General features: G+C 46.3%; 1 protein-coding gene across 1 annotated transcript in view; it reads left to right on the top strand.

Moving 5' to 3' along the window:
* Positions 1–16,015, top strand: part of HK1 (hexokinase 1) — an 89,680-nt gene that overhangs the window by 23,340 nt on the left and 50,325 nt on the right. The window contains exon 2 of the mRNA XM_027840596.1: positions 8,225–8,387. Coding sequence (XP_027696397.1) covers positions 8,225–8,387 — 163 coding nt within the window. The remainder of the gene's footprint in view (positions 1–8,224; positions 8,388–16,015) is intronic.

Genomic DNA, 16,015 nt, shown 5'->3' with positions numbered 1-16,015 from the left:
GAGTTTGGCAGTGAAGGGAAGGAGAAAGTGGGCAGTCAGTCAATAAGGCTTTATTTATTCAGCATGGACTATGTGCCTAGGGTGGTGCTAAGCACTGGGTAGTCAAGGGAAAGGGAAACATGAGCATTTTAGCAGGTGGTCAGGGAAGGAGTCAGTAGAAAAGGAGATGGCCATCTGGGCCAATGCCATGGACATTTATTTAAACACTTCCTGTGTGCAGAGCGGCACCACACTTTCAGTTTTGGTCCTTTGATGGTTCTGTCATCTCATCAATGTGGTTCCTTCTTCCAGGGATCCAGATTGCAGCCCATTTCTGCCCTCTCATTCTGTGGGCAATGGGGTCTACTCCCCATTTTCCTCAGCAATGGGGTCCACTCGATGTTCTGGGGGCCTTGCTCTGGATTTTGGCCTTGGCATGGATGCTAGTGGAGCTCAAGGGCTGGCCACTGCTTAGTGCTCATTCTCCCATAACCAACCCGCCATCTTGCCTCTCTGAGCATGTTCTTTATCTCTGTCACTTCTCTTGCTCAATTCTTGCTTGGTAATGAGAGGCATCTGGTGGCTCAGTGGATAGAGCACCGGGCCTGCGGTCAGGAAGAAAGACCTGAGTTCAAATCCAGCCTCAGACACTTCCTAGATGTGTAACCCTGGGCAAGTCACTTAATGTCTGATTACTTGACAAAATGGATCCATTGGAGAAGGAAATGGCAAACCACTCCAGTATCTTTGCCAAGAAAATCTCAAATGGGGTCGTGATGAGTCAGACACCACTGAGCAACAATCACCAAATGAGTGGCCGCCTACTCAAGGCCACCTGTCGTCCTTGGCGGTGAATTCAACTTGAGACTTTCCTGTCTCATGACTGGAAGCTGCACAGCATCAGCAGAAGAGTGTAGCTGTTAAAGACCGAATCCTTTGTTCCACTCCTGTTATAGTTGTCGACAAGCATTTTTAAGCGCCTGCTGTATGTCCATACTAGGGATAGAAAGTAGAAAAACAAAACAATTCCTGCCCACAAGGAGCTTCCAGTCTACATGGGCGAGACATGTACGTATGTAGGCATACATAAGATAGATACACAATAATTTGTGGGGGTGGAGGTGTGAGGAAGGCATGAATAGCTGAAGGGATCAGGTAAGATTCCATGTTGAAGGCAGCACTTAGTTCTGAGTCAGGGATACAAAGAGGTGGAAGTAAGGAAGGATGGCATCCCAGGTATGAGGAACAGCCAAGGCAAAGGCACCGAGATGGGAGGAGTAATTAGGTCCTTGTAGCTGGATCATAGGTGTGTGGAGTGTGTGGAGGGGAGGCAGAGGAAGAATGGAGAAGTAGGAACGGTCAGGTTATGGACTGAGTTAAAAGCCAAACAGAATACTTTTATGTTTGATGCTGGAGGTGATAAGGAGGTCCTGGGATTTATTGAGTGGGTATGGCAGGTGACACGGTCAGCTCCATGCTTTAGCGCAGCTAGGTGGCTCAGTAGATAGAGCACCAGCTCTGAAGTCAGGAGGACCTGAGTTCAAATCTGGGCTCAGACCAAACACTTGACACACTTATTAGTTGTGTGACCCTGGGCAAGTCACTTAACCCCAATTGCCTAAAAGAAAATAAAATAAAAATAAAATCACTTTGACAGCTATGTGGAGGACGGATTGGAGTAGGGGGAGATTTGAGGCAGTAAGAGCCTTTATTTCAATACTCCAGGTGTGAGTTGAGAGAAGGAGGTAGATACCTGAGATTTGGTGGTGGTAGAAATGTCAAGATTTGACATTTGATCTTAGAATCAGGAAGACCTGAGTTCAAATCCTGCCTTAGATGCTTACTGTCTATGTGATACTGGGGAAGTCACTTCCCATTTCTCCCTCAGCCTTAATTTCCTCATCTGTAAAATTAGAATAATAATAGATCTACCTCAGAGGGTTGTTTGAAGGATCAAATGAAATAATATATATAAAGTGCTTTGCCAGCCATAAATCCCTAAATATATACTAGCTCCTCCTCTTATTATTATTAGTATTGTTATTATTAATGAGCTGAAGGAGAGCAAGGGGTTGAGGATGTCACCAAGTCTGTGAGCCTGGTATGCTAAAAGGGTGATGGTGGATCCCCCAACAGAAAAAGAAAAGCTTGGAAGAGGGGAGGGTTAGGAAGCAAAGGCAATGAGAGCTGTTTTGGACATACTGAATTTGGAGATGCCTCTGGGGCATCCATTTTGAAATGTCTAATAAGCAGTTGGTGACATGGGATTGGAGCTCAGAAAAGAGCCTATGGTTGGAGATATAGATCTGGGGATTATTACCATTAAAAACCAAAGCCATGTGAGCAATGAGACCACCACATTGATGAGGTCACAATGATTATAAAAGACAACCAGGTCTTTTGCTTTCTCAGAGCCAAGAGAGAAGATCTCGTAGGAATCTAACGAGGGATCTGAGCAAAATGGCGGAGGAAAACAAGGTTGGTTGTGTGTAGAAGGACCACCTGGTCTTAGACTGAAGGAGCTGAAGAGACATAGGGGAAGACAGATGTCCAAAGCGTGGAAAAGGGAGGTGAAGGAAGCTACAGGCTTGAGGAGGTACTTCAGTAAAGTAAGAGGCAAGGTCATCTTGTTTGACTGATTCTTGCTCTCTCACAGAGTCATTAGCTTCCACTTGTCCCATTCTAATTTTTAACAAGTTCTTCTTCTATTAAATTTTGTACCTCCTTTTCTATTTGGCCCATTTTACTTTTTTTTTTTTTTGGGCTAGGCAATTGGGGTTAAGTGACTTGCCCAGAGTCACACAGCTAGTAAGTATTATGTGTCTGAGGCTGGATTTCAACTCAGGTCCTCCTGACTCCAGGGCTGGTGCTCTATCCACTGTGCCACCTAGCTGCCCATCTCATTTTACTTTTTAAGGAGTTCTTTTCTTCAGTGAGTTTTTGTGCCTCCTTTTCCATTTGGCCAATTCTACTTTTTAAGGACTTGTTTTCTGCAGTAAATTTTTGTCCTTCCTTTTCCTAGCTATTGACTCTCTCTTGCATACCTCTCATTTCTTTCCCCAATTTTTCCTCTACCTCTCTTATTTGACTTTTAAAATCCTTTTTGAGTTCTTCCAAGAAGGCTTGTAGAGCTTGAGACCAGTTCATATTCCTCTTTGAGGTTTCATATGTGGGTATATTGAAATGTTGTCCTCTTTTGAATTTGTGCCTCGATCTTCCCTTTCCCCAAAATAAGAATCTGTGGTCATTTTCTGTTCCTGCTTTTTGTTCACGATGTTTGCCTATTTCCTGACTTTTAAAACAAAATGTTGAGTTCTCCTGCTGGAGAGGAAGGGGCACTTACTCAAGCTTCTTTTCCTGCTCACCAGGGCCTTACACATGAATGTTTGGCCCCTGCTGGCCCAGGCATTGCCCAGGGATGTTTCAGTGCTGGTGGATGTCTATCAGCCTGGAGTTCTGCCTTCTGGAGTTGTGTTGAGGCACCGGGTGATTCCACTGCTGGTGAATGCAGTCGCTCGTGGTGGTTTTCTGAGCTGGTGTCTACCAGTTCCACTTCCTGTATGGAGGCTCCTGGTGGGGGAGAGGAGGTCCTGGTGTTGGCACTTGCCCACTCCACCACCCTGGGTCTCAGGATCTCCCTCTGGTATGCTGAGGCGGGGCTTGCCACTGGCTTGCTGGGACACCTCCAGTCCTGTACTGCTCCCTCTTCTCTAGAGCACAAGGGGCCTTTCCCTTTAATCCCCCAAGCTTCCTGGGGTACAAGACTGCTGTGCCCTATCTTTTTGCTGGCTCAGAGTTTTTCCTTTGTTGATATTTTTCTGGGCTTTCAGAGGTCAATGAGGGAGGGTGAGAGGGATTACTCTGCCATATTGGCTCCCAGAAGCGGATCCACTTGAGGCAAGGTCATCTTGAGGTGAACCTGAGCAGAAAAGGTTTGGAGTAGTTTCTTTGGAAAATGTGATCTAAGTCAGGTAACACTGGTGAGATTAGAAGGGGAAATTTGTAGTGCACTCATGCCCTTCAGCATCATTTCCTCTGCTTGGGAACAGAGAAGAGGGGCAGCTGAAGGTCAAGGGGGTAAGAGCTTATGGGTTGGGAGTGAGTGCCTCGTTACAGTAGTAAACTGCAGGGTTGAGACTAAAGGGAGAGGAGGAAAGTCACTGGAACAGAGCTGATGGATGGAGAAAAGAGAGCCCCTCCTGGTCCCTGAGGCCTTCACCCCATCGTAGATGCTGTGAATCATCAATTCTTAGGTCTGGAAGGGGCTGGAAAAGGTCATCTCATCCATCTCTGAATCTCCCCCTTTCTAGGCAAGGATTCATCAAAACTGAGGATCTATTCAGTTTTTCAAAACCACCCGGAAAAAAAAGATTGCAAAGTGAGGTTTGGGGAATCAGAAAGTGAGAGACATTCTCTGAGTCTTGAGGGAATTCTGAAGACTAGGCTACGTGACTGAAGCAGCTAAGGGAGATAGGAAGCAGCCAGAATGGGAGGAGGCATCCCTGCAGAGACGGAGAGATGGGGGCTGGGAATCCCTCTCTGAGGCGGAGGATGGCGAAAGAACAAGAGTCTAAGCCTGCTGGGAAGGAGAGGACATGGAGACGGGGCTGCTGAGCTATGACCATTTGGTGGAAGTCCACCAGATGCTTAAGAGCTGTTGGCAGGGAAAGCAAGAGATTCATCGATCTAATTCTTCAGGAAAGCAGCCAGGGGAATTTCTAGGTTAATCTTAGCTTAATTTCAGTTAGGTCTTAACGCAGCTAGTCTAACTCTCATTTTACAAAGGAATAAACTGAGGCCCATTTAATTAATTAATTTTTTAAATGAAACAATTTTTTTTCAATTATTAAGAATTTGCTTTTTCTCTTTCCTATCTCCCTCATCTTTCCTAAGAAAGAAAGAAGGAAGGAAGAAAACCTTGTAGTCAAGAAGCAGAGCTGAGCACAATAAATTCTTGTACTGGCCATGTCCAAAATGGGTCTTGTTCTGCATGTTTATCTTTCATGTCTGTATCAGGAACGGTACATTCTTCATCATCTGTCCTGCAGCCCATTAGAAAACCAACCAACATTTGGCTTTTCTTCCAGCCTCTCGTGTCACTCGTGGTCCTGCTGCCTGATTCCTTTCTTGCTGTCCCGCCCCAGTCTCGTACCCATCTGCTGGAAATGAGGAGCTAGCATGCGTTGGTGTGTGTGCCGAATGGTTCCTCTTTTCCTCCTCCATTATATTCTTTCTCTTCTTGCTCAGCGCTGGGCTCCTAGCTTTTCCAGAGCCCCAGGCTGCTTTGGGAGCTGGGTATCCCCCATGAAAGGTAAGACTGAAAGGAGCACAAACTAGGAGGAAAGAAAGGAGCCACAGTGACTCGGTTTACCTTCCAAGCCAGCTGGACTTTCCTTATTGAGTGACTCCTGTGTGCCTTTAGAAGAGCCGTAAGGGGGGAAAGTCTCTGTCCTGGAGGGGTCCCTAAGTCAGCTGGCTGCTTCCTCCTTACTTCTTTAGAAGTGGTGCTGGGTTACAGGCTCATAGGTCTTGGAGTGGAAGAGACCCCAGACCACTGAGTACAACCCCTCATTTTGTAGAGGAGCAAAAGTGACTTGTCCGAGGTAGTCCAGTGGAAAGAGCCCTGGCTTCGGAGTCAGAGGACTTGTTACCTGTGTAGCCTTACCTGGACCATGAAAGGGGTTGGATTAGATAAACAAGTGTTGATTGGTTGGTTGTTTGATTGATTGAGATGGTATCAAGAGTTTCCTTCCAACTCCCTGAGTCAGTCAGTAAACATTTGTTAAGCATCTGCTGTGTGCCAGACTTGGGTTTAAATCCCCTCTCCCTATCTGTGTGACCTTGGACAAGTCACTGATATCTCTGGGTCTCAGTTTCCACATCATGAAAACGAAGGGGTTGGATAGATGGGTGCTGAGGTCCCTCTGAGCTTCACCATCCTCACACAGAAGAAAGTCAATTACTGAGCGTTTATGAAGCTCCTATGGTGTACCCTCTGCCACACTAGGCACGCCAGAGGGATATGAAGAAAGGGCAGTTTATGACTCATGCATGGTCCAGGAGCTAACGAGTCTGCCTGAAAAGACGGAGCTAACAGCCCTTGTTCTGACTTTGGGCGAGTGACCGCCTCTGCCGTTTCTCAGTTTCCTCTTCTGTAAAATGCAGGAGTTGGGATTAAAATACCAACAATCTCCCCACTTCCCTCCTCTCTCCTTTGTCATTTCTCCATCCTTCCGCCTTCCCCTCTTTGCATCTCATTTCCAAGGCTCAGCTCTGAAGCTCATCTCCTCCTGTCTCTTTGCCCCCCCCATTTGCTCTCATCCCTCTCTTGCATTTTCTGTCTTACTCTCTATCCTGGATCATTCCCCTCATGATCAGGTCTCCCAGAGAAAAGAAAAAGAGGAAAGCCATTTCTTACCTCCGAGCCCCTGGGAGCCACCCCACCCCCCTCTGCTGCTGCTTGTGCTGAATTTCTTGGAAAAGGCTGCCCATGCCGTGCTCCTCTCTTATCTCGTGCTCACTCACTGCTGCTCCGGCTCCCCCTCCTTCCATCTGACTGTCGTTGTCAGTCCTGCGACCCAGACCTGCATCGCCAGATCTGACGCCCTCTCCCCATCCCCATCCTCCTCAATCTCCCCTCAGCACATGACCAGGTCAACCTTCCCTTCTCTGAAACCCTCTCCACCGTCTCCACTCCCGAGATAAACGAGACACAGTGTTGGCAGCTAACTACGACTGCTGTGATCCGGGGGTGAACCGCTCGGTAATCCAGTTCCCTACTTGGTCAAATGGAAGGAGGGTGTTGCTTGGGCTAAAAATGACTACGAAGGTCCAAAACTGCAGTTCTGCGAGTGACCTAGCTCTTGGTGCCTCTATTTCCTTCTCTGAAGAAAGAGGCAATTATTGGTCTAGACACCTCCAAGGTCTGTTCTAAACTTGAATCTGTGATTTAGTTACTTAATCTCTCTGGGACTCAGTTTCCTTTTCTGTAGACTGAGGGGGTTGATTGGACTTGATGGTCTCCAGGTCTCTTTCGAGCCCTAAATCCCACAATATTATGATCCCATGAGCTGGAGGAATCCTACAGAATCCTTTAAGGGTGCCCGGAATGATCCAATCCAATAAGCATATATTAAGCACCTACTGTGTGCAAATTACTGCACCAGAATACAAAGACAAGATGAAAGGACTCCCTGCCCTCAAGGAACTTCTGTTTTCCTGGCTCAAAAATCGCCTCCTTCATGAAGTCTACTAGCTAGATGTCTTCCTCCTTCGGGCCTTGTGGCAGTTTGCTTGTGAGCACTAGCATACTCCTCCTTTATTGTACCCATCTGTACATAGGTCTCATCTCCCCTTCTAGACTGTAAGTTACCTGAGAGGGGACCTCCGTAGATCCCAAACTGTGCCCAGCACTGTGTCTTGCTGAATAGAGATAAGGTCAGGCCTCTGGATACTGGTGAGATTGGCCAACAATTGCTAAGGCATTGACTGTTTCTGGCGGGGACCAGGGAGGAATGGCAGAAATATGAAGTAGATCCTGCAGGCTGGACTGCATGTCCTCGAATCAGGACCTTTCTGCACCAGGGAGAGGGGAGAATGGGAGATGTGGCCCCTAGGTAGATCAGGCTCCAGCTTTCCTCTAGTCAGGCCACAAATCCACTCTCGTACCCTCTTCATGTGTACCAGGCAAACCCAAAGGAAGGCCTCCTAGCCTGGACCCATTCCTCTTGCCTTCTAGTCCTGGCCTAGTTATGGCCCTCCACTGGTTGGCCTTCAGGTAGCCCCTGGGCTCTGAGAAGCTCACCATGGCTTCCTTTCCTACTGGTTCAGGTGCCTCACCTGAGGAAATGCTTAGGGCAAAGAATGCTTCTCCACCTGCGTGCCTTTGAAGAATTACTCACACTCACTCATAAACACACACAGCCCAGCGGCCTTTCTTGTGAGATCTCTATCTGGCCATTGGCCAGAGAACAGTCATTTTGGGAGAGGAAATTCTAGAATGGAAATTCCTGTGGAAGTAGGATCAGGAAAGTATGAGTAGGATCAGGAGGCCAAGATGATCCATAGACTAATTTTCCATTCAGATAGTGAGCATTTTCATGTGGGAAGCCAAGGGCTGAATGACCAGTCATGAGGGGCAGGCAGACTTAACCATGAGTTTAATCCAGAGCCCTGGAGAGGCAGGATTGACCCTTTTTCACACCCCACCCTCCTTCATTTAAGTCTTTTTTTTCTCTCCCCCTAGATCGATAAGTATCTTTATTCCATGCGGCTCTCAGATGAAATGCTTAATGAAATCACAAAACGATTTAAGAAAGCTATGATAAATGGCCTCTCCAGAAATTATAATGTAACTGCTTCTGTGAAGATGCTGCCAACATTTGTGAGATCCATTCCTGATGGCTCAGGTAAGATGGCGGGCGTATTATGGAAGAGTGTGTCAAAGGAGCAGAAGTAGTTAACATGTAGCTGACCTTCAAAAACATCCTGGGAGGTAGCTGCGATTATTATTATTATTATTATTAATTATTATTTTACAGATGGGAAAACCAAGGCCCTGAGAGATTAACCTAGGAAGGGTCCAAAGCAGGATTCAAACCCAAGTCTTCCTGACTCTTAAGTCTAGTGTTTTAGCACATGGCCTCTACCAAAGAAGTACTTTCATTGTGGAGCTCTGGAGGACACAGTATTGGAGCCATAACTAGGAATTCTTGACTTCTGCCCCAGTCAGATCACATCTGGGGTCCTGTGTTCCGTTTTGGGGGCAACGTCTTAGGAAACACATTACAGGTGGAAATATGTCCTAAAGAGGGTGACCTGGATGGTGAAAAGGGCTTACGAAGATTAGGTTGCACAGGATTGGTTGGAAGAAGGGGGGATATGATATATGTTTTCAAAAATTAATTAATTTATTTTTAGTTTTCAACAATCACTTCCATAAGCTTTTGAGTTTTAAATTTTCTTCCCTTCGGTCCCCAAGGGGGGATATTTTGCCTGATAAATAGAAGGCTTAGGAAACTGATTGCTGCCCTCAGGGCTCAGCATGAGAAGGCAGAACTAGAAAACAGTGAGAGTTATCAGAGAAGCAGGTATGTCTGGCTAATAAAAAGAAAAGCTTTGTAATAAAGGTATCCCCAGAGATTGTGCCCTGCCTCTTGGGGGAGGTCATTGACCAAAGGCTGCATGACCTCCATATTGGATATTGCAGAGGGAAATCTTCAGGTATAGGTTGGGCTAGCTGACCTCTGAGGTCCTGGCCTCTCTGGGATTCTAGATAGACCTGGGGCAAAAAGCAGTTGAGCAAGGTGGGGATTGGTGATGGTTACAGAAGTATATAGTCTCATTTCAGACAGTTGTGCCTAGGGGGGAGGGTAGTCCTTAGGAGAGGAATGCCACAGTGATCACAGACCCTGGGGATATTGGCCCGAGGTCAAGGGAAGATAACTGGATCTTGGCCAAGCTAGAGGAGAATTGGGAGGTCCGTCCTGGTCACCCACTTTAGGACATGCCTCACTCTGTAATGTCTTCCTAACATGTGGCCCCCAGAACAGAACACAGGACTCCAGGTGTGATCTGACCGAGGCAGATGCCAAGAATTCCTAGTTATGGCTCTGATCCTGTATCCTCTAGGGTTCCACAGTCCAGGGATGGCAGCCTGCCATCCGTGGCAGGATGGAAGAAAGTATGCCCCATCAGATATTAGTGCTCTGGAGCAAAGCTCTGATTGCCCTGCCTTAGTTACAGCTTTGAATCATATTGTTGATATCCTCGAGAGCTTTTTAGAGAGTAATTTTTTCAGCTTTCTAGGACCTCTTTATAGTGTACCAAATAAAAAATATTTCACCTTTACTCAGCCCTTTGATGTTTCAAAAAATACTTTCCTTCAAGAAAACCTGATAGAAAAAATATATCACATTTACTCAGGGCTTTAAGGTATTCACAAAGCACTTTTCTCTAAGCAATCCTGAGGGAGACAGTGTAAGCATTATTATTCCCATTTTCTAGGTGAGAAGACAGAGGCTTACACAGGGACAATGACCTCTACTCAAAGCTACTTAGCTAGTAAATGGGACTCTAGGCCTGGCCTCCTGATGCTGAGTCCAGGCTGCCCGGCCCCAACCACCAATCTCCATTTGACAGAGTGGAAAACTGAGGTTTAGAGCCTTGGCCAGGCTTACACATTTAGTAAGCGTCAGACCTGGGGCTTGAACCTGGGCCCTCTGCCTTTTAACCTCATGATTTTTCCACTCTGCTGCACTGCTTTTCGAAGTAATCATCGTCTTTCCTGGGCCTGAAGAAGCCTTGCCTCTCCTGAGGCAGATTACTTCCCTTTTCCCAGGTGGGGGCTTTAAAATTATTTTCCCCCATCAACGAATCATTAAAAAAATGACAAACATTTCAAGATACGAAGAAGGGCAAAAGAGCTTATTGTGTGTGAAAGGGTTTACTTCTCTTTTTTTTCCAAGTGTCTATTGAATAATTTAACTGGGTAGTAACAAGATGGCCTTTGAGGCTTCTTTGCTTCACATCTTTGGATTCTTACCATGTTTTATTGGTTGTTCCTTTTTTGCTTTTGTTACTACCCACTGCATGCCCCATGCCCCCACCACAGACAATTCACCCCATGCACGACTGTGTCTGAGAAGGTAAGTCTGCCCAGGGGCAGGAACCTGCTGGAGTCACTGTACTGAACGAAGCTCTTTCAGGTTTTCTTCTGCAGTATTGTAGAATAGCGCAGGCACGGTTCTGAAGGCTGTGCTCACTTCTCTCTGCGTCAGTTCATATGGGTCTTCCCGGGTGGGGACCTCAGGCTTCCATGGGATCTGCTCAGTATGGAGGAATAAGATCCCCTGAAGTCAGGGAAAAAAGAATGGGTTGTGAGATGGTAGATCTGGAGCAGAGAGGCCAAGAATCCAAGGTCCCAGGGAGGTCATGACTTGCCCAGAGTCTGATACCATGAGAGGCAGGATTTGAACCCACCTCCCAGTGCCTCACCTGGTCCCTGTAGGACCATACCATACAGAGTTTATGAGAATCAAATGAGATAACCTATGTAAAGAGCATTGTAAACCTTAAAGCACTCTATAAACATCAGTTATTATTATTATTATTATTATTATTATTACTGTTTTGTCATTCAAAAGCCTGAGCAGACATTTCCCTGGCCCTGTATCTGAGAAGGGAATTTCTCCACATTTTGTTTCAGTTGTTACTTGGGTGCTTAGGGATTAACACCAATTCTGTTGGTGGGGTGAACTCCCGAGAGTCCCAGGCCTGCTCTCCCATGGCCTGACCTGTCTGGGAATCTGCCCTGCCTCTTTGATGGAGGGCGTCCTGTCCTGTAATGAGGAGCCTGCAGGCTCCAGCCCCACGTGGGCAGCCTCGGGCCATTCTCTGCCTCAGGAGCTGCTGAGATGGCTAGGCAGATCCTGGGAAGGGCCCCCCCCCCACCCCGCGAGGTTCCTTGGGGATGTCCTTTGCGTTTTCATGCCCATCTGCCCCTGGTTTCCCTCTCCCTCCCCGGGGGGCTTCTGGCTTTGAAGGGGTAAGATGCTCAGGATGTCAGGATGGATGTCAGGAGGAGCCAGGCAGCAGCTGCCTTAGTGCCCGAGGCACCAGACGGTGGGACCTGGGAGCCTTCTGGGCCTTCCTCTTCTGACCACAGCCTGCTTTTAGCCTGAGTGCTGTGAGTCACCCACCAGAGCCGGATGAGGGGGTTATAGCCTCTCTGTTTACTCCTCTGCCTGAGTCATGGGCGGTGTTTGTGTCTGGGGCACAAATTGGAATTTTCATCCCTGGCATTACTGTGGCAGCTTCCGTATTGACCCAGGGCAGTCCAACAACCAGCCATTCCTGTGGGAGGCAGCTTGGTACCGTGGATCCAAACCCCAGCCCTGCCATGGGCTGCTTGGGAGGCCTCAGGCTGCCTCAGTTTCCTTATTTGGCAGTCCCATCCAGGATTGGCGATCCTAGGAAATCCTCCACATGCTGAGTACTGGGCTGGGTGGGCTAGCTCTCATGCTTTCCCTTCTGAAGGAGATGTGTAGACCGAGGCTACACTGATGATTACGGAGAGGGAGGGCACTGGGAATTGGGAGGGGTAGGGGAATCAGGAATGGCTGCCTGTAGGGGATGACGCATGAATTAAGCCCCAATGAAAGCCAGGGAGTCTGAAAGACTTGGTATTGAGTCCCAGAGAGCCAGGAGTGCAGCCTGGATGGGTCAAGAGCCCTTTTGTAAAAAAAAGCATTTTATTTGAAGGGTCCTGGAACCTTTATCCCTACGGGACTAGCCCTTTTCTAGGGGAGGGAGGAGAGGCAGCTGAGGTGGGTGTGATCGGCCCTAACCAAAGTCACCTGATCTCCACTTAGTAAAAGCAGAGAGGGAAAAATGATACCTCCCCAAGGTCACCTGTGGCTCTGCTTTCCCCCTACTGATTCAGGATATCAGAGTCTTTTCAGCTGTGGCTCCAGCAGGTGCAGCCTGGGCAGGGGGCTTTGTCCCAGTTGAGGAGCACCTGTCTTTACCCTCAGGAATCAGCTGTTCCCTTTCCCCCGCCTCCCCACCTCCTTTGCTAATCAGAGGGTTCTAACCTAGAAGGCCCCTGGTCCCTGGAGGCAAGCACACTGGAGCTTGGAGGCAGGAGGAGGGGTCACTATTCTAGTCTGGAAACAGTCGCTGAAGGCTGCAATGTCATTCCAGGTGTCAGCAGCTGGGAGGAGAGAAAGGGGGGTGGTAGTTTTTATAAAAATAAGTTTTTATTAATACTTTCCATTTCTTACATCACTATGTAAGTTCATCCCTCCTTTCCCAGAGGGCCATCCCATAGGACAAATCAGATGCTCCTGTTCTTCTTCCAAAATATTAATCACAGCTCCAAGCAGAGTAATTAGTCACCAACGGAATTGGTCTTAATCCCGAAGCACCCAAGTAACCATTGAAACTAAATGCGGAGAAATTCCCTTCTCAGATAGAGGGCCAGGGAAATGTCTGCTCAGGCTTTTGAATGACAAAAACAGTAGTAATAATAATAATAACTGATGTTTATAGAGCACTTTTTTAAGGTTTACAATGCTCTTTACATATTTTCTCATTTGATTCTTATAAACTCTGTATGGTAAGTACTGCAGGTGTTACTATCCCCATTTTACAGATCTGGAAACTGAGGCTTGGAGATAAAATGATTTGCCCAGGCCTTAGGGTCACATAGCTGGTCTGTGTGGGAGTCAGGAATAAGCCCAGGTCTCTCCTGACTCTTGAGTCCTGGGGTCTTTCTTAAATATCTACTATGAGCCCGGCACTGTGCTAAATGCTGTGAGAATTATTGTCCATGCAGAAAGCTTTTCAATTACATGTAGATTTGCCTAGATTATTGCAATGGCCTCCCAATTAAATGAGTCACTCTGCCTTAATTTTTTCCCTATCTCAATCCAGCATACATTCTGCTGGCAAAATGATGCCCCTTAAGTTTGGATTTGACCATGTGACTCCCATGCTCAACCAGTCCAGGGAAGAGTGCCCGAGATGTAGAAAAGGTGCCAGTCTGCGTTGATAGAGGGAGGGCCAGTCTCCTTGTCCCCATCCCCTTTCCTCACCACTGGAAGTCTTGTAGTGGAGACCAAGTGGTCGTTTGTTGGAGATATTGTAGGGGAGAGGGCAACTCAGGTACAGGCAGGGCTAGCTGATGTCCAAAGTCCCTTCCAACTCTGATATTCTGGGAGTTTGAGGTGTTGTCAAGAGCTCTAGATGGAGGTGTTCAGGGGACAAGTGGAAATAATAATAACTGGCATTTATAGAGCACTTTTAGGTTTGCACAGTGCTTTAATCATCTCATTTGAGCCTTGTAACAGCCCTGCCAGGTAGATGCTACAGGCCCTCTTGTCCCCATCTTAGAGATGAAGAAACTGAGACTCGTAGAGGTTAAATTCCTTGCCCATTGCCACACAAATAATAAAGGTCAGAAATGGAATTCCAACTCACTCATATTGACTTGGAGTCTAGAACCCTAACCACTGGACCATGCTGCCTCCCAAAATGGGGCTGTAATTTAGGGAAAAGAACCGGAGATAGAGATAGAAAGGATTCCTTGAAAAACACATACAAGAATCACACAGGATGAGAAGGCATAGAGGGGCAGCAATCAGCGCCAGCGAAGGTAGTAAATAAAACCACTCCTCTTTGGAGGTATCCAGCTAAAGTAGTTGTAGAGGGCCTTGATGTCTTAGGAGCAGTTTGTCTGATGGTCAGCAATGACTTGCAGAAGACAGGGACGCATCCGTTCCTTTAGGGAGCTAATCAGGAGGTGAGCTGTAGTGAGCGTTCTGGCTTCCAAGGCAAGGAGCTGAATTTCTAAGCAGAGCGAAGGTAGGCATTTCAGAAAGGTGACATTTGTTTGCGCTGTATTTCAGGGCCGACTCCCACTTGAAAGAGACATCTGTCCCAATGTTTGTTTTCCATTATGCTCTGCCTGCATGGCTGTCATTAAAAAGTGGAGAGTTGCTAGTGGCCCTTCAGATGGTTTATTTAATAAATGCTCTTGTGAAAGTCACTCTGGCTTCAAGGCTAATGGGAAGTGCTGGAAAAGTAACCCAAAGTGGGTAAATCTTCAAGGGACTCTAGAGTCCATTGGTAGGGAATATCCTAACTCATGACCAGAGTCAATGACCTCTGCCTCCCACGCCCAGGTTTCTAGGTTTCCATGCCAAAAGAAAGAGGCTTAATATGGAAATAAGTTTACATGATTGCACATATATAACCTACATCAAATTACTTAACTGTTTTAGGGAGGGAATTGGAACTCAATTTTTAAAAAAGGGATGTTAAAAATTGTCTTTACGTGTAATTAGAAAAAATACTATCAAACAAAAGAGAGAGTCTCTAGGGATGAAACTACCTTTAGAACTGAAAGAGATCTTTGAAGTTACTGAGTCCAATACCCTCATTTTACAAATGAGGTAACTGAGGCTCAGAAACATTAAGTGACTTGCAGAGGGTCTCATGACCAGTAGGAACTCAGGTGTTTGTAACTCCCAGCCCAATATCCCTAGCTGCCTCCTTCCAGGGGTTCCTGGTGGTCAGGATGCTCTGAGATAGAAAGGAAACCTTAGGAAGATTCCAAGATGGTAGTTGTGTTAAATGAAATTGGAAGATTCTTCAAAAGCTGTACCTAATCTTTTTCATTCATTTATTTTACTCAATCTAATTAAAAAAAAAAACAACAACATGAAAATATCTACTATAAACAGGGCAGTATTCTTGGAGCTGGGGCTGTAATGGTGATTAACAAGGAACTGTATGCTAGACAAGGGAAGGGGCACTGTAATGTATACATAGATAAGTAAATGCAGGATAATTTGACGACTAGAGTGCCGCAATGGGAGGTATTTATTTAGTTTCAGTTTTATTCACTCAATACAATGGATCTCAAATTGACTAGCTACAGTGACCATGGAGAAGTCTCTCACCTCTCTGTGTCATGGACAACTAAGATTGTAAATTATAGAAGATTAGCCTATCTGTATTCATGGAAGGAGTTTTCACACCAGGGATTAATTTCCCACATTGGTTTAATCATAGGTCTAGACAAAAAAAAATGTATGAAGTGCTATTTTCATAACTCCATAAAATATGCAAACGTTGTTTTGCTAATGGGAATTATTTTCCCTAATATTTTGAAGCTTATTATGTTTCAGGCACTGTGCTAAGTGCTGGGGATACAAAGAGAGACAAAAACACCCATGGCCTTCCATAAAGTATCTAATCCAATCCAGCAAGGATTGCTATGTGCTAGGCAATGGAGATATTTAAAAAAACAAACCCTACCATTAAGGAGTTACCATATTACTATGGGGATATGTTGTTATTTGGGAAGGGAGAATTCCAACAACTGGGGGCAGGAGGAAAGGCTCTCCATATTCAACTATAAAATGAAGGTGGGGCACTAGATAAACTAGCTGGAAGGCCCATTGCATTGATAAACCTATGGGTGTGTGTGTGTGTGTGTGTGTGTGTGTGTGTGTGTGTGTGTGTGTGTGTG

This window comes from Vombatus ursinus, unplaced genomic scaffold, assembly GCF_900497805.2.
Source record: "Vombatus ursinus unplaced genomic scaffold, bare-nosed wombat genome assembly UNPS02014847.1, whole genome shotgun sequence".
In the NCBI taxonomy this organism is placed as follows: Eukaryota; Metazoa; Chordata; class Mammalia; order Diprotodontia; family Vombatidae; genus Vombatus; species Vombatus ursinus.
Note: the sequence above shows the minus strand (reverse complement) of the source record. Positions and strands in the feature narration are given on the sequence as shown.